At 44.0% G+C, this 18710-nt stretch overlaps 1 protein-coding gene across 2 annotated transcripts; it reads left to right on the top strand.

The window, feature by feature from the left end:
- Positions 1 to 1111: 1111 nt before the first annotated feature.
- On the top strand, positions 1112 to 15800 carry LOC140185236 (uncharacterized). Of its 2 annotated transcripts, none has more exons than XR_011882534.1 (2): positions 1112 to 2989; positions 5308 to 5592. XR_011882534.1 is itself a non-coding variant. In XM_072238632.1 (2 exons), the coding sequence occupies exon 2, from the start codon at positions 13224 to 13226 to the stop codon at positions 14244 to 14246; it is 1023 nt and encodes a 340-aa protein (XP_072094733.1). In that variant the 5' UTR covers positions 1112 to 2989; positions 12913 to 13223; the 3' UTR covers positions 14247 to 15800. The 2 variants fall into 2 exon arrangements, 1 of the variants encoding a protein (XP_072094733.1); XM_072238632.1 differs by lacking the exon at positions 5308 to 5592 and adding an exon at positions 12913 to 15800.
- Positions 15801 to 18710: the final 2910 nt, after the last annotated feature.

The following is an 18710-nucleotide window of genomic DNA, read 5'->3' as shown; positions in this document are numbered from 1 at the left end:
CATTGTTTATTTTTATGCACAGATTCTTTCTCTCAATCCCCTTTTTCTCCCTCTGTCCCTCTGACTATACCCCTTGTCCATCCTCTGGGTTCCGCCCCCCCCCCCCCATCTTTCTTCCCGGACCTCCTGTCCCATGATCGTCCCATGTCCCCTTTACCAATCACCTGTCCAGCTCTTGGCTCCATCCCTCCCCCTCCTGTCTTCTCCTATCATTTTGGATCTGCCCCCCCCCCACTTTCAAATCTCTTACTAGCTCTTCCTTCAGTTAGTCCTGACGAAGTGTCTCAGCCTGAAACGTCGACTGTACCTCTTCCTAGAGATGCTGCCTGGCCTGCTGCGTTCACCAGCAACTTTGATGTGAGAACCCATGGATACACCTTTTGTTTGAAGGGAGTGGGAGGAGCCAAAGGAGCAACTATTGACGGTGAAGACTAGTTCCACTGGATGGAGGAGAGTGGTGTTGGAGGGTAACTCGTGTCCAGAAAGAAACGGAGAGATTCGAGGCCTCCATAGTGAGGTATGGGAGTATATAGGGACTGGACATCCATGCCTTGCTTTTCAAGGCGCAAAACGAAAGACTGTGTGGCGCGCCACTCCTCACACAGACGGTAGGTGGCCGTTGACTCACAAAGAGTTCATCCGCCCTGTGACAGGTTTTGTTTTCAGTCCTGCTGGGTGCCTACACACCCTCCTCCCTGGTTAACCGAAGTGCACGGGGGAGTGTGCCGATTTGAGTCGCCGACAACCCAGCCCAAGACAGGTGGTACCAGTAGCAAAGCAAGGCCCTGACCTGACCCCCTAGGCCAGAGTCGACGTAGTAGTAGTGGACATCCATGGTGAAAATAAGACCATCGGGGCCAGAAAACTTGAAATTATTGAACAGATTGCACCTTTGTTTTCCGCCCAGCATGAACTCGCTGGTGCGTCTGTAGGTGGGATGATCGAGTGAATTTCTTCCCACAGTCCAAACAAGTGAATGGCCTCTCCACGTGTGAACCCGCTGGTGTACCAGTAGGTCAGATGATTGAGTGAATCCCTTTCCACATACAGATCAGGTGAACGGCCTCTCCCCGGTGTGATCTCGCTGATGTACCTTCAGATTAGATGACCGAGTACATCCCTTCCTACAGTCTGACCAGGTGAATGGTCTCTCCCCAGTGTGAATTTACTGATGGGCCTTCATTTCAGATGACCGAGTAAATCCCTTCCTACAGTCTGAGCAGGTGTACGGCCTCTCCCTAGTGTGAACTGCCTGGTGTACCAGTAGGTCAGATGACCAAGTGAATCCCTTCGCACAGTCTGAGCAGGTGAATGGTCTCTCCCCTGTGTGAACTCGCTGGTGTGTCTGTAGCTGGGATGAGTGAGTGAGTGAATCACTTCCGATAGTTCTGTATCAATTCTCCATCAATTCATCAAGTCAGATGTCAGACGTAGAGAATCCCTGGAACAATCAATCCTGATGAACTGATCTCCAGTGAATAAATGCTGGTGTGTTGTCAGCACCCCGGTTCCAGTCGATTTCACTGAATTAAAAACTTCATTTCAGACACAAGACACGACTCCAGCTGGGATGAGATACTTCTTCATCTCCAAGGATCAACAACTGATATATTGGAGTCACAAAGGAAACATCTGGTCACTCCTTGAACGTCTGGGCAGAGTGTGGCTGTGTTTGAGATTGCTGCACACAAATGATTTTTGCTGTTTCTTGCTTGTAAAAATAATTACAAAAGGAAGGATTGAATTTCGGGATACACGGTCATGAACTTTGGTGGAACAAATAACAGTGTAGACTATTTTCTAACTGGAGAGAAATTTCAAAACTGTCAAAGAGGCTTCTGAATCCTGGTGGAGGTTAATTTGCAGGTTGAGTTGGTGGTGAGGAAGGACAACTAGCGTTCATTCATTTTGAGAGGATGAGAACATAAGGCAAGGACGCATTTCTGAGGCTTTACAAAGAACTGGCAAGGTCTCACCTGGAGTACTGGGAGCAGTTTTCAGCCCCATATCTAGGAAAGGTTGTACTGACACTGGAGTGGGCTCACCGGAGGTTCACGAAAATGATAATCCAGGAATGAAAGTTTGTCATATGAGGAGCATTTGATGGCTCCGTGCCTGTACTCACAGGAATTCAGAAGAATGAAGGGGGCATCATTGAAAACCTATCAAATGTTGAATGGTCTCGATAGGATGGCTGTGGAGAGGATGTTTCCTGGGGTGGGCAAGTCAAAAACTCGATGAACCAAATGGCCTAATTCTGCTCCTCTATCTTATGGTTGTATTTCAGATGAGGTAGTTTTAGCCTCTTTGCTGAGCTCTGACATCATACTGTTGCAACTGGGGGAAAACGTCATCCTTTAACTGGGCACAGTGCCGGCATCTGGACTAACCGTCAATTTCTCTGACAGTCTTCCTCTCCGTATAAAATTGGGACATTTCTGCCCGTCTGCAGGCTGTTACCTGGCTCAGTTTGATTCTCTCCATTGCAGTTCGTCACTGTTCTCTCTCAGCAGAGCGTGTGTACGGCGGCACAGCAACTGAAATGCTCCCATGCAGATCGCATTTGGTGCTGCATTTATGGAATTTTCTTTCACATAATGTTAATTGAAGGTGCTGTGCAGTTTTCAGGCTGTGTTAAAAAAAAAAATCCTGCTCACACCAATGGTCACGTCACCCAGCGCTGCGAAGAGCCCGTGATATTACACGGCTCATCCTGGAGACTTTCCGATTACGTTGACCCAGCCAGCCCAGGTGATTGACGTTGGCGAACCCATTGATGGCAATGCCAATGAATATGAGGGGGGTGGGGCGGTAGTTTTTCTTATTCTCACGTTCTGTGATGTGAAATCTACAGATCACCTGTTACCCAGGACAGAACAAGTTCTCACGGGTAGAAAGGTCCGGAACAAGAGGAGGTGGAACTAAAGCTGATGGAAGGATTTTGGGTTTCTTTCATACATCACCAATTGACATTGTCACTGACTGAAAGGTAAACTCTTCATCTGAGTTTAACTGGGAACAGTATTTTTGTTCCGAGTTCAGACTACCTGCATCCTTTGATCTGATTCTGTCTGGTACATACATGTATACGACACGATTATGTATGCAATCTCAGTGTTTGGGCAATATCCTCCCACACTTCCCGTCTTTATTGTCGTGCATTGCGATGGAGACACAAGTACAATGTTTACTCCCTTGGATGTAAGAATTAAAACTTTATGATTATTTATTATTATTATTAGATAGCTATAGGCAATGTCTGCAAATCCCATCCGCTCCCATTCCCTACACATGCACTTCGAAACACGTCTTTGGCAGGTAGTGTCACCTGTGGCTTACTCTTGAGGGGGGTGCAGTAGCTTTTCCCAGTGCAGTGTCACATTTTGTGATGTGAAATCTACAGGACACTTGTTACCCAGAACAAAGGTGTTTGATATCATTGTGTGCCCAGTGAGAATAGTACAAAAACCTCCTCACGGGTAGAAAGTTCTGGAACAAAAGGAGGTAGAACCAAAGCTGATGGAAGGATTTTGTGTTGTTTTTCATACAGCAGTAACTGGCATTTTCACTGACTGGAAAGTAAACTCTTCATCTTAGTTTAACTGGGAACTGTATTTTTGTTCCAAGATCCTAATATTTGGATCTTTTGATCTGAGCGTATCTAGTACATACCTGTATAAAAGCAATTATGCATACAATCTTAGTATTTGGGCAATATCTTCCACATTTCCCGTCTTTATTGCTTGTACATTGTGATGGACACACAAATAACGATGTTTACTCCTTTGGATGTAAGAATTCAATTTTTACTATTATTATTATTATTATTATTGGATAGCTATAGCTCAGCAATGTTTGCAAAACCCTTCCGCTCCCATTCCCTTCACCTGCAGTTCGAAACACGTCTTTGCACAAGCGCAGAGGGCGCAGGTAGGGTGACCTATGGTTTACTCTTTACCCAGAAGCCCCCACAATCGAGAGACCCTTTTATTCGCTGCGGAGCGATGCGCATGCGCCATAGGAATGGCTGTGGCGGCAGCGCCAGCGCATCGTCAGCAGAAAGCTTCCCGGGGCTCTCGTTCCTCTTCATGGGTCGACTGAGTCGTGGTGGCGGTACGAAACCACCACTCTCACCTCAGAACCATTTCCATCCCACCCATCCTGAGGTCAGAGGGGTTAAAATTCCGCCTCTAAATTTGTTTTAACATTGATTTATTTCTAATTTTAAAAGTTACCATTTCCATGTGCCGATGGATGTTTGTCTTTCGGAGCAGTTCTGTCTGAAGTTGTATACTCTGATGGGATTTACCCCGGGTGGACCAGGTGGGAGTTACGGTACTGTCTCTGGAGAGGACGGAATAGGAATGAGAGTGGATATCCAGCTCCGAGCTCACGAGGACCAGACCGACGGAGTCCACCCCTCGCCATAAACACCTGCCACTCAGTCGAGCTGCCTTTGGGGCCGATATACTCTCCCTGGCTGTGCCAGCCACAGGATTAAAGATAGCCCATAGGGATTGTGGAGATGGCTTGCGGGTATGTCCACGTTGGAGAGTAGGGGGTGGGTCACATTAAAGGCCATTTGAGATCTGAAACTGCCCTCCACAAAGTTTAACCCACCCACAACAGGGATGCCCCTGAATGGGGTGGATTCCAAACGGGTAGTTCCTCATAAAGAGCCAGTGCCAACCGGAGGCCAGGATCCTGGTGCGAGGTTAGTGCCAGCAGAGAGCACAATGTGCGCCCCCAGTGAATGACGCACAAACTGCATCTATCGGCGACTGGGGGAACCAGTCAAATTCTGGTACGGATGGGCAGAGCCTGCTGGTGTCAGACAAGGAATCATCCTCTATTCTGGGAGGTCTCGGTGCCAGTGTGTTCATATAAACCTAGAACACATTACATGCCCTTCGGCCCACAATGTTGTGCTAACCATGTGTCCTACTCAAGAAACCGCCTAGAATTACCCTACCGCATAGCCCTCTTTTTTTCTAGGCTCCATGTACCAATCTAAGAGTCTCTTAAAACACCCTATTGTATTCGCCTCCTTCACCGTCACCGACAGTGCATTCCGCACACCCACCATTCTTTGTGTAAAAAACGTAACTCTGACATCTCCTTTCTGTAACGGGTTCTTCTTTCATATTACTTGCTGAGGCTAATAAAAATGACTTCTCTGTAATTTTAACTGCTGATGTAAGCGGTTCTCTGTAGCAGCATGTTTGGGTTATAATTAGTGATAACGGGTCTTGTATTCATTTGCTAACCGATAGGGACAGATGCTATTCTTTCTTGTGTATTTGAAAGCTATTGTTTGCGCGGGATTTGGGCAGAACGCGCCACGGGGATGAAGAGAGAAGACGCGCACGAAGAGATGCTGTGAGCTGGCTAGCGGAGCGGACCCCGAGCGGGGACTCGGAACCCGCGGAGTTCGGAAGAAATCGAATGGTGAACCGAGGATACTGCGTGAGCTCCAGCGAGTTCTTTGTGCAGGAACTGTCGAATTATTATTCTTGGCGCCTTTTTATTTTATAATTTGCTTCTCTACTAATCGCATATTTCAAGTAAGAGTTATAAAATCTTAATTATTTAACCGCATCCATTGTACGGCTTGTCATTAAGGGGTACTGATTTGAAACAGAGGACACATCGCACAGCATTCTCCCAACATTTTGTGTGTATGTGTCTACATTTCCAGCAACAGCAGAATCTCTTGTGTTTTATATGCGCATTTGTAAAGGGTTCGACGTTAGCATTAAACACGCGGATACTTTATTGTTTCTGGGAGCTGCTGAGTATTCCACGCACAAAAAAATTGAGGTATGGGCATGGAACCGGAGCTTGCAGAAACTTTTAATGGCGCCGTGATTACCCATAAAGCTTTGCGTAACAATTTTCCCTGCAGCACCGATCGAATGCGCAGGCGTCAGGGTTGCGGGTGTTCCCGAATAACGCGCATGCGCGCAGTACACAAAGGCCTCGCGGAACCGGCTCCAGGTAAGAGAGGGTTTGCGGGCGAAAGATATCAACACTGACTGCAGTACAATTGCTGTGGATTCCGGACACCGTAGCCCGTAATCCCGGGACAGTGCTCTTGTCTTCCCTCTCTCTGAGCCCCACGATCCGTACCCGGAACCGGGGAGATTCCGGCTGATCAGGGAATGGGAACCGATGGATCTCTCAGACAGAGCTGAGCTCATGGAAACATAGAGAATAGGTACAGCAGCAGGCCATTCGGCCCTTCGAGCCTGCACCGCCAGTCAGTATGATCATGGCTGATCATCCAACTCAGAACCCTGTACCTGCCTTCTCTCCATACCCCCTGATCCCCGTAGCCACAAGGGCCATATCTAACTCCCTCTTAAATATCGCCAGTGAACTGGCCTCGAACTGTTTCCTGTGGCAGAGAATTCCACAGATTCACCACTCTCGTGTGAAGAAGTTTTTCCTCATCTCGGTCCTAAAAGGCTTCCCCTTTATCCTCAAACTGTGACCCCTCGTTCTGGACTTCCCCAACATCGGGAACAATTTTCCTGCATCTGGCCTGTCCAATCCCTTTAGAATTTTATACGTTTCAATAAGATCTCCCCTCAATCTTCTAAATTCCAGAGAGTATAAGTATAGTCGATCCAGTCTTTAATCATATGAAAGTCCTGCCATCCCAGGAATCAATCTGGTGATCCTTCTTTGTACTCCCTCTATGGCAAAAATACCTTTCCTCAGATAAGGGGACCAAAACTGCACACAATACTCCAGGTGTGGTCTCACCAAGGCCTTGTACAACTGCAGTAGTACCTCCCTGCTCCTGTACTCAAATCCTCTCGCTATAAATGCCAGCATACCATTCGCCTTTTTCACCGCCTGCTGTACCTACATGCCCACTTTCAATGACTGGTGTACAATGACACCCAGGTCTCATTGCACCTCCCCTTTCCCGAATTGGCCACCATTCAGATAATAAACTGTTTTCCTGTTTTTGCCACCAAAGTGGATAACCTCACATTTATCCACATTAAATTTCATCTGCCATGAATTTGCCCACTCACCTAACCTCTCCAAGTCACCCTGCATCCTTTTAGCATCCTCGTCTCAGCTAACACTGCCACCCAGCTTTGTGTCATCCGCAAACTTGGAGATAATGCATTTAATTCCCTGGTCTAAGTCATTAATATATATTGTAAACAACTGAGGTCCCAGCACTGAGCCTTGCGGTACCCCACTAGTCACTGCCTGCCATTCTGAGAAGGTCCCGTTTATTCCCACTCTTTGCTTCCTGTCTGCCAACCAATTCTCTATCCACATCAATACCTTACCCCCAATACCGTGTGCTTTAAGTTTGCACACTAATCTCCTGTGTGGGACCTTGTCAAAAGCCTTTTGAAAATCCAAATATATCACATCCACTGGTTCTCCCCTATCCACTCTACTAGTTACATCCTCAGAAAATTCTATGACATTCGTCAGACATGATTTTCCTTTCACAAATCCATGCTGACTTTGTCCGATGATTTCACCGCTTTCCAAATGTGCTGTTATCACATCTTTGATAACTGACTCTAGCATATTCCCCACCACCGATGTCAGGCTAACCGGTCTATAATTCCCCGGTTTCTCTCTCCCTCCTTTTTTAAAAAGTGGGGTTACATTAGCCGCCCTCCAATGCTCAGGAACTAATCCAGAATCTAAAGAGTTTTGAAAAATTATCACTAATGCATCCACTATTTCTTGGGCTACTTCCTTAAGCACTCTGGGATGCAGACCATCTGGCCCTGGGAATTTATTTGCCTTCAATCCCTTCAATTTACCTAACACCACTTCCCTACTAACATGTATTTCCCTCAGTTCCTCCATCTCACTAGACCCTCTATCCGCTACTATTTCCAGAGAATTATTTATGTCCTCCTTAGTGAAGACAGAACCAAAATAGTTATTCAATTGGTCTGCCGTGTCCTTGTTCCCCATGATCAATTCACCTGTTTCTGACTGTAAGGGACCTACATTTGTCTTAACCAATCTTTTTCTTTTCACATATCTATAAAAGCTTTAACAGTCAGTTTTTATGTTCCCTGCCAGCTTTCTCTCATAATCTTTTTTCCCCTTCCTAATTAAGCCCTTTGTCCTCTTCTGCTGGACTCTGAATCTCTCCCAGTCCTCAGGCGTGCCACTTTTTCTGGCTAATTTGTATGTTTCTTCTTTGGAATTAATACTATCCCTAATTTCCCTTGTCAGCCACGGGTGCACTACCTTCCCTGATTTATTCTTTTGTCAAACTGGGATGAACAATTATTGTAGTTCATGCATGCGATCTTTAAATGCTTGCCATTGCATATCCACCGTCAACCCTTTAAGTGTCATTTGCCAGTCTATCTTAGCTAATTCACGTCTCATACCTTCAAAGTTACCCTTCTTTAAGTTCAGAACCTTTGTTTCTGAATTAACATGTCGCTCTCCATTTTAATGAAGAATTCCAGCATATTGTGGTCACTCTTACCCAAGGGGCCTCTCACGACAAGATTGCTAATTAACCCTTCCTCATTGCTGAATACCCAGTCTAGAATGGCCTGCTCTCCAGTTGGTCCTCGACATGTTGGTTCAGAAAACCATTCCGCATGCATTCCAAGAAATCCTCTTCCTCAGCACCCTTACCAATTTGGTTCACCCAATCTACATGTAGATTGAAGTCACCCATTATAATTGCTGTTCCTTTATTGCACACATTTCTAATTTCCTGTTTAATGCCATCCCCAACCTTACTACTACTGTTAGGTGGCCCGTACACAACTCCCACCAGCGTTTTCTGCCCCTTATTGTTATGGAGCTCTACCCATATCGATTCCACATCTTCCCGGCTAATGTCCTTCCTTTCTATTGCGTTAATCTCCTCTCTAACCTGCAATGCCACCCCACCTCCTTTTCTTTCATGTCTAACCCTCCTGAATATTGAATATCCCCGAATGTTGAGCTCCCATCCTTGATCACCCTGGAGCCAGGTCTCTGTGGTCCCTACTATATCATATTCATTAATAACTATCTGCACTTTTAATTCATCCACCTTGTTACGAATGCTCCTTGCATTGACACACAAAGCCTTCAGGCTTGCTTTTACAACACTCTTAGCCCTTATAAAATTCTGTTGAAAAGTGGCCCTTTTTGATTTTTGCCCTGAACTTGCTATCCAAATGCAAGGATTCAGAACACGGAGAAAGGGAACCAAATCTTTTACATCAGCTGTTAAGAAAATCACCTTTGTTCTGCCTCCAATCACAAACAAGAGAAAATCTGCAGATGTTGGAAATCGAAGCAACACATACAAAATGCTGGAGGAACTCAGCATTAGTACTCTTTTCCATAGATACTGCCTGGCCTGCTGAGTTCCTCCATGCTTCTTCTACCTCCTCTTGTTCTGGATTTTTCTACCCGTGGGAACATGTTTTGACCCATTCTCTCTGGGTACATAGTGATATCAAACACCTTTGTCCTGGGCAGAATTAGCTTTCACATCACAAATGTGCCAGACTCCAATGAGACAGACTACTGCCCTTCATATTCATATTCATTGGCATTGCCATCACTGAGTTCACCACCGTCAATCACCTGGGCGAGGGTTCAGGGGAAATATTTACGTACAATACTGAAACTGGTGTTACCTGTGTGTATTGTGGCGACGGAAAAGTTGCTGGAGAATTTGCAAGTGGGACGGAGTGGAGTGATATTTGGAAATCTGACTTTTTAAAGCATCATTTTGCAAGCAAGTCACATATGGACAGTGTGCAAAAGCTCTGGCGAGAAAATCCTTCATAACCCACTACAGGCCTGCTGCATAGGATGTGTGAGAGTGCGGATGAACTCGATCAAACCCAGAGGAGATCAGAGTTCCATTGACGGTGATTTGCTAGCTGTTGAAATGAATACCTCTATATATACAATTCAGCGTGCACATGTTGTTGTCACCATGCAAAAAATAAAATGCACATCGCAGGATTTTTGTGCCTACTGGTCATTACAAATTAGAGGAGACATTGATGGGAAGGTGGGGAGACCTCCAGTGTCCCTGACCGACAAGATGTGCATCCAGCTGCAGCTTGTAACCCTTCATTTTATGGAGTTGGAGCTGGAAATGGATGAATTCCGGATCATCCGGGAGTCAGAGATGGTGATAGATATGACATGAACAGAGGTGAGTTACATCCAGGGTGCAGGACACAGGAAACTGGGTGAGGGTCAGGAAAGGAAATGAGGTTATATAGCCATCGCAGAGTACTCCTGTGGCCATCCCCCACAATAACAGGTAGTCCACTTTAGAGATTGGTGGCCGAGGGGGTATTACCTGGCAGTGGAAAGTCAAAGGGGTGATACGTGATTTATTTGTTAGGGGAACAGAACTAGAAGGGGACTAATATCCTCGTGGTAAGGCTTGCTAGTGCCACCATTGGCAAGAACTAATCAGTCTGATGGCCTGGTGGAAGAAGCTGTCCAGGAGCCTGTTGGTCCTGGCTTTTATGCTGCAGTACCGCTTCCCGGATAGAAGCAGCTGGAACGGTTTGTTTTTGGAATGACTCGGGTCCCCAGTGATCCTTCAGACTCTTTTTTACACACCTGTCTTTGTAAATGTCCGTGATAGTGGTAACTTCACATCTACAGATGTTTTGTTCCCAGAAATAACGTATAATCTATCATCCCGTTGGCTTTTCTCTCTCCAGATCAAAAAAAACAATCAGAATCAGAATCAAGTTTATTAGATTCAACTTTATTGTCATTGTGCCGAGTACAGATACAAAGCCAATGAAGTGCAAATAGCATCTGACCAGAAATGCAAACAACAGTGTTCTTTACAAAATAACTGTGAATAAAAGAAGTGCTAGAGCACACAGATATAAAAGTACTGCGACAGTACGTTATCACCGACATGTGTCATGAAACTTGTAAACTTAGCAGCAGCAGTTCAATCCAATACGTAATATAGAAATAAATAAATAAATCTTATTCATTACTCTTTATAGAGTATATGTATATTGATTAAATCTCTTGCAAAAAAAAAACAGGAATAATGCCCAAGCACAGATATTTAAATAATCTTCAGTGATAGGTGAGGTACTGGAGGATTGGATGACAGCCAATGTTGTTCTGCTGTTCAAGAAAGGCTCTAAAAATAAATGAAGAAATTATCCATCGGTGAGCCTGACATCAGTGGTGGGAAAGTTATTGGAACGTGTGTGCAGGAACCGGATATATAAGTATTTGTATAGATGTGCACTGATTAAGGAGAGGCATCATGGCTTTGTTCATGGTAGGTCATGTCTAACCAATATTATAGAGTTTCTCTTTGAAGTTACCAGGAAAGTGGATGAAGGCAAAGCAGTGGATGTTGTTTACATCGACTTTAGCAAGGCACTCGACAAAGTCTCATATGGAAGGTTGGTCAAGAAGGTTCGGTCACTCAGCATTCAAGATGAGATAGTAAATTGGATGAGACACTGGCTTTGGGAGAAGCCAGAGTGTGGTAGCAGATGGCTGCCTCTCTGACCGGAGGCCTGTGACTAGTGGTGTGCCACAGGGTCGGTACTGGATCCGTATCTATATCAGTAATCTGGATGATAGCTTGGTTCGCTGGGTCATCAGATTTGTGGATGGCACCGAGATTGGTGGTGTAGTGGACAGCGAGGAAGACTACCATGGCCTGCAGTGCGATCTGGACCAGCGTGAATAATGGGCTGAGAAGTGGAAAATGGAATGTAATGCAGACGAGTGTGAGGTGTTGCACTTTGGTAGGATCTAGGTCTTACAGTGACCGGTAGCGCACTGAGGGGTGCTGTAGAAGAAAGGGATCTGGGAATACAGGTCTATAACTCACTGAAAGTGGTGCCCCAGTTTGATAGGGATGGAAAGAAAGATGTTGCCACAATGGCCTTCAGATAGTAAGATACTGAGTAGAGGAGATGGATGTTATGTTGACGTTGTACAAGACATTGGTGAGGCCTAATCTGGAGTGTTGTGTGTGGTTTTGGTCACCTACCTACAGGAAGGATGTAAAAGAGGTCAAAAGGGTTCGGAGAACACTTACAAGGATGCTGCCATGTCTGGAGGACTTGGGTGATAAGGGAAGATTGAACAGGTCAGGACTTTATTCCTTGGAATGCAGAAGATTGAGGGGAGATCTGATGGAGGTATACCACAATTATGAGGGGTATAGATAGGGTAAATGCAAGCTGGCTTTTACCACTGAAATGGGGTGGGACCACAACTGGAGGCCATGGGTTGAATGAGCAGCCAGCACAAGTGGTGCAATTTCAATTTCAACATTGAAGATGTTTGTATAGGTACCTGGATGGTAGGGGTACGGGAGTAGACAGTTTAAATAGTTCAACACAAACTAGATGGGCCAAAGGGCCTGTGTCTGTGTTGTACTTTTCTATGACTGTGACAAGAACCTTAAAAAAGTACTAATATTCACTCAAAGTCCTTATAACAGCTGTGCAGACCAACCATACAGTACATCCGAGCAGGAGATACTTACATGGCATTAAAACTATGGCACTTTAAATTAACAGTACATAAAAGAAAATCACAGCTGCACGTCAACAAAGGCTAGTTGTGTGAGAGTGTTTCGGTTACTGTGGGGCCAGGAACCCATGCAGCTCAGTGGGAACAGGGAATAATACCAATGGAGAGAGTCAAACTGAGCCAGGTCACAGACTGGAGATGACAGAAATGCCCCATTCTTAGAGAGACAGGAAGAGCATCAGAGAGTTTGATGGTCATTACAGATCCCAGCTCTGTGCCCAGTTAGAAGATGATTTCTCTCTCCAACTTGGGTTGAACCTCACTGTAACAGTTCACACCTTGGCAACTAAAGTGATCTCATCTGAAATGTTGTCCTTCACCCATTGATGGATTTTGTATATCTTTTTACAGGTTAAAAACGACAAGGAATTTATCTAAGGGGATCTCAATCTCAACACGTCTCTGTCCAAATATTTAAGAAGTGGAGCAAGGGATTCAATCAACCATCCTTCCTGCTCAGACTGTGGGGAGGGATTCACTGGGTCATTTCAACTGAAGGTACATCAGCAAGTTCACACTGGGACAAGGCCATTCATCTGTCTGTGTGTGAGAAGGGATTCAGTTGGTCATCCCACCTATGGACACACCACTGAGTTCACACTGGGCAGAGGCTGGTCATCTGCTGAATTTGTGGGGAAGGATTCACTTGGTCATCTGACCTAATGGCTCACCAGCGAGTTCACACCGGGGAGCGGCCGTTCACCTGCTCGGACTGTGGGAAGGTATTCACTCGGTCATATAATCTGAAGGTACATCAGAGAGTTCATGCTGGAGAGAGGCCGTTCACCTGCTCAGACTGCGGGAAGGGATTCACTCGGACATCCGACCTATTGGTACACCAGTCGGTTCACACTAGGGAGAGGCCATTCACCTGCTCAGACTGTGGGAAGGGATTCACTCGGTCATCCGACCTACTGGTACACCAGTCAGTTCACACTAGGGAGAGGCCATTCACCTGCTCAGACTGTGGGAAGGGATTCACTACATCATCTCACCGACAGAGACACCAGTCAGTTCACACTGGGGCGAGGCCATTCACCTGCTCAGACTGTGGGAAGGGATTCACTCAGGCATCTCACCTACTGAGACATCGGTCAGTTCACACTGGGGAGAGGGCATTCACCTGCTCTGACTGTGGGAAGGGATTCACTCAGGCAGCTCACCTACTGACACACCAGTCAGTTCACACTGCAGAGAGGCCGTTCACCTGCTCAGTCTGTGGGAAGACATTCACTCGGTCATCCGACCTACAGAGTCACCAACGAGTTCATACTGGGGAGAAGCCGTACACCTGCTTAGACTGTGGAAAGGGATTCACTCGATCATCCACCCTATTGGCACACCAGTCAGTTCACACTGGGGTGTGGAGGTTCACCTGCTCGGAATGTGGGAAAGGATTCACTCAGTCATCCGAACTACTGGCACACCAGTCAGTTCACACTGGGGAGTGGCCATTCACCTGCTCAGACTGTGGAAAAGGATTCACTCGGTCATCCGAACTACTGGCGCACCAGTCAGTTCACACTGGGGCGTGGCCCTTCACCTGCTGTGAATGTGGGAAGGGATTCGCTCGGTCATCTCATCGACAGAAACACCAGCGAGTTCACACTGGGGAGGGGCCATTCTCCTGCTCAAACTTTGGGAAGAGATTCTCTCAGCCATCACCACCAAATGTGCATCATTGAGTTCACACTGGGGAGAGGCCATTCACCTGTTGTGAATGTGGAAGGATTCAGTCAGTAGTCTAACCTTGTGACACACTGCTGGGTTCACACTGGGGAGAAAGTTTCAATTAGCTGCATGCTGGATATTTGTCCATCACCGTTGCTGAATGCAATTTCAAGAGTGACTGTCGGTGCTGAACATTGATGTACAAGATTCCTTGATCTAAAAAAAAAGCATTTGACACCATTGGCCATAAATTATTATTATCAAAATTAGAAAGATATGGTATTACAGGGGTGACACATGGCTGGTTAAGTAGTTATTTGAAGACACACATCAGTATTTGCATATAAACAAATCAAATTCAAAACTTTTGAGGGTAATTTGTGGGGTTCCACAAGGTTAGTGCTTGGTCCATTGCTGTTCACTTTGTATATAAACAATATATGTAAGGTTTCTGAGACATTAAAATGTGTATTATTTGCTGATGATACAACTATATTTTGTAGTGGGGAACATCTGAAACAACTTTTGGATACAGTGGGGAAAGATCTAAGAATTATAAAGAAACGGTTTGATATTAACAAATTATCACTGTATCTAAGTAAAACTAAATTCATAATATTTGGAAACTGTGTACCAAACTCATATAGTAAACTTGCAATAAATAATGTTTGAATTGATGAGGTATTTGAAACAAAATTTTTAGGAGTTGCAATAGATAATAAATTAAGCTGGAAACCACATATAAATTATGTCAAAGCAAAAATGTCAAAATCTATTGCAACACTGTACAAAGTGCAAGATTTCTTAAATCAGGAATCTTTGTATACATTATACTGTTCACTTATAGCCCCATACCTGACTTACTGTTTGGAGGTATGGGGAAATACATACAAAACCAATACAAATTCAATTTTTCTACTCCAAAAGAAAGTCATACAAATTGTAAATTAGGTAAGTTATTATGAGCCAACCAATCCACTATTTATTCAACTAAATACTTTAAAATTCAGAGATTTCATAGATTTTAAAATAATACAAATTATGTATAAAGTAAAAGATGGACAGTTACCACAAAGTATCCAAAGGTTGTTTAAAATGAGAGAAAGTCAGAATAAATTGAGAGGAACATGTATATTTCAAAAACAAAGGATAAGAACAAATGTAAAAAAAAATCATTGTATTTCAGTCAGAGGTGTGAATCTATGGAACAGTTGTAGTGAGAATTTAAAAACATGCACCACAGTTAACAAGTTTTTAAAAAATTTCAAAATAATTTAATGAACAAATATAAAATACATGATTTAAAATGAACAGGTGTCATGTAAATAAATGATACTTGGAATTGGACGTTGTGTTAAAATTTAATGATTTTAGTTTGTTTTGATGTGATGATTGACACCAAATATGTTGTTGTATGAGTATGAGGGGTAGGCATAATAATCTATAGGTTCAGCCTACACCCTTTCAGTCTTTTTTAAAGAATATTTATGTTTTTTGTTGTAATTTTGTCTTATGAAATTGTCATTATGAAATCATCATTAAAAATGATGCTTTTTGTTGTGTTTGTACTGACCAAAATAAATTCCATTCATTCATTCATTCATTGCTGCTGCTCACCACACCCAGTTCTGCACCCTGGTCACTGGGCATGGGAGGAAATTCTTCTGCTGCTCGTTCCCCTTTAATGGGACTGGAGTTTAATATTCTGGATCTGAGACAAATAAATCAGTTCTATCTTAAACTCTGTTTCTGGTACTTAGTGAATTTATAACACAACTAGTTTACAGTAGAGAGTTAACTCAGGCCGGCTGGACTCTGCCAATGATTCTGTTCGACAACAGTCCTTTTAAATCCTCTCCTGCTGTTCCCCTCTCGCTCTCCCTGTGGTGATGGGTTCCAAACAGTTACCACTCTGTGGGTGAAGAGGTTTCCCTTGAATTTTCTGCAGACTGAAGAAGACGAGCTGACTGCAGTTCTGTCTGAGATAGTCTTCGCTCCTCAAATCTCTGTGCTAAGGACGAATGACATTGGTAGTTAACCTCCTTATTCAGGGCTTATTCCCACATTATGGGTCATCTTCCATGCTTCTAAAGAGTTGTTGAAAACCACCACTGTCCTCTAAAGACTGAAAGCAGAATGGGAAACCATCAGTTGGATGTTCAACGGAGCAGGGTCAGAAACCAGAGGCAGGTCTGCACAGGGCAGAGTTTGGAGCTATGGACGATGGGCAGGGTAAGAACGTGTGATGAGAATGGGATCGGCAGCGGGGCGTGGCAACGAATGAGAGAGTAGCAACACTTGGAAGCTGATTGACAGGGAAAATAATTCGGTTGTTGGACTGATGACACCAACAATGCCTGTTGTGAGGTGCTGCACTGGTCGAGGAACGTGTGTGTTGGGAATGGTTATATCTATTGAGGGAGTTATTCCTGCTTGTTTATCCTGTAATATTAAATCTGGATGGTTATTATGGATTATCCTATTTGAAATAACGTATTGATTATCATATAATTTGTAATATTTTGACTCTAAAACTGGATCAGGCTTGAATTTATGGTGCCTTTGTGAAGTGATGGAGGGCATTCATGAGTTTGTATTTTAAAGCAAGATTTTTGCCACTTGATTGTACCTTTGTAAGTAATCAGATTGAGTTAAACTGCTGCAGGGTCCTGGAATATGTTGGATTGTGTCTGGTTTCTCTTGGAATTTTCTGCACTTGCTGCCTTGTTTGTTTGTATTTCATGTATTTTCCATTTTTTTTCCTGAATCCTGTTCATTTTTGATGAAAATATTTACTTAGAATTTTTATCTGACTGTTTTGTGATTTTTTTCAAGTATGTTATTTCTCTTCCTCCTTCTGTCCAAGGTAGTGTTAATCTAAGTGGGTTTGAGTGTAAATAGTTCTTAGTTATCGTTGTAAATGTTACTGATTGAAACGGGTCCAAGATATTTTTATGAAAAAAGTCAATGTTGGTATTGATGAAAGTGTTTATTGCCATTGTTGTATTTGTTAACTATTCAGCTGTGTTTGGCAGGATTTTTTAAGCCTTGGACTAAATTTTGTCAAAGGATTTCCCTATTTTGCACTACTTTCTCCTTTCTGTGCTTGTTGATATTCCAGATACGTGGGTATCGAGTCTCGATGAAGAGCCTTGGCCCGAAATGTTGCTTCCCATGCATAGATGCTGCCTGACATGCTGAGCTCCTCCAGCACTTTGTGTGTAGTTCTCCAGATTTCTAGCAACTGCAGGTCCTCTTGTTTCCCAGATACTTATCTGTTTCTTGAAAGAACAAGCTGCTATTGGGGTTGTGTTTCTCTGTTGGTAAAATATTAAATTAAATCTTTAGAAAGGGGTGGTATAGGGTTGGAAGGTGTAGAATCTGTTGGTAGAATTAAGGATCAGCAGATGTAAAAAAAAAACACCTCATGGGAATTGTACAGAGACCTCCAAACAGTAGTAAGTCTGTGGCCCACAAGTTACAGTGGGAGATAGAAAATGCGTTCCAAAGGGCAGAGTTACAGAAGACATGACGGATTGCCATGCAGGTGATTAGGAAAATTAGGCTGGTGTTGGTCTCAAGAGGAGGAATTCCTAGCATGCCTACAAGAAGCGTTTTTAGAGCAGCTCGTGGTTGAGCCCACCTGGGGATCAGTTTTCTGGATTGGGTGTTGTATTGAACCAGAATCAATTAGATCACTTAAGTTCCAAGAACCCTCGGGGCAAGTGATCTGAATATGATCAGATTCACTCTGACATTACAGAAAGAGAAGCTAAAGTCAGATGTGGAATAAAGTGAATTAGAGAGGCATGAGAGAAAAATTGGTCAATATTGATTTGAAAAGAACACGGGCAGGGAGGAAAACAGAGCAGCAATGGCTGGAATTTCTGGAAGCAATTCGGAAGGCACAGGATATATACATCACAAAGAGGAAATAGTATTCCAAAGGTAAGGTGACAGAACAGACAGCATAGAAACCAAAGAGAGGGCATACTAGGAAGTTAGGGGATTGGGAAGCTTTGAAAAGCAACAGTATGCAACTAAAATAATTAAGAAGGAAAAGGTGGAATACACACATAGGTGAGCTAGCCAGTAATATTAAAGAGGGTACCACATTTTCCTTCAGGTAGATATAGTGTAAAAGAGAGGCAGAAGTGGATATTGGACCATTGAAAAATGATGCTAGAGGGTAGTAATGAGGTGGGCGTGCAAGGTGATGGCAAATGAACTGAATAAGTATTGTACATCACTCTTATTTATCGAATTCACTGGCAGGAATATGGAAGTCCCAGATGTCAGTGGTCAGAATGTGTAAAGTTACGTTACTCGGGAGAAGGTTCTTGGGGAAACACAAAAGGTCTGAAGGTAAATAGGTCACCTGGACAAGATGTTGTACACCCCAGAGATCTGAAAGAGGTGGCTGAAGAAATGTGGAGGTATTGGCAATGATCTTTCGACAATCGTTAAGGAAATTATAT

The sequence above is a fragment of the Mobula birostris genome, chromosome 20 (genome assembly GCF_030028105.1).
Source record: "Mobula birostris isolate sMobBir1 chromosome 20, sMobBir1.hap1, whole genome shotgun sequence".
Lineage (NCBI taxonomy): Eukaryota > Metazoa > Chordata > Chondrichthyes > Myliobatiformes > Myliobatidae > Mobula > Mobula birostris.
The sequence above is the reverse complement of the archived record's forward strand: the minus strand, read 5'-3'. Positions and strand labels throughout refer to the sequence as shown.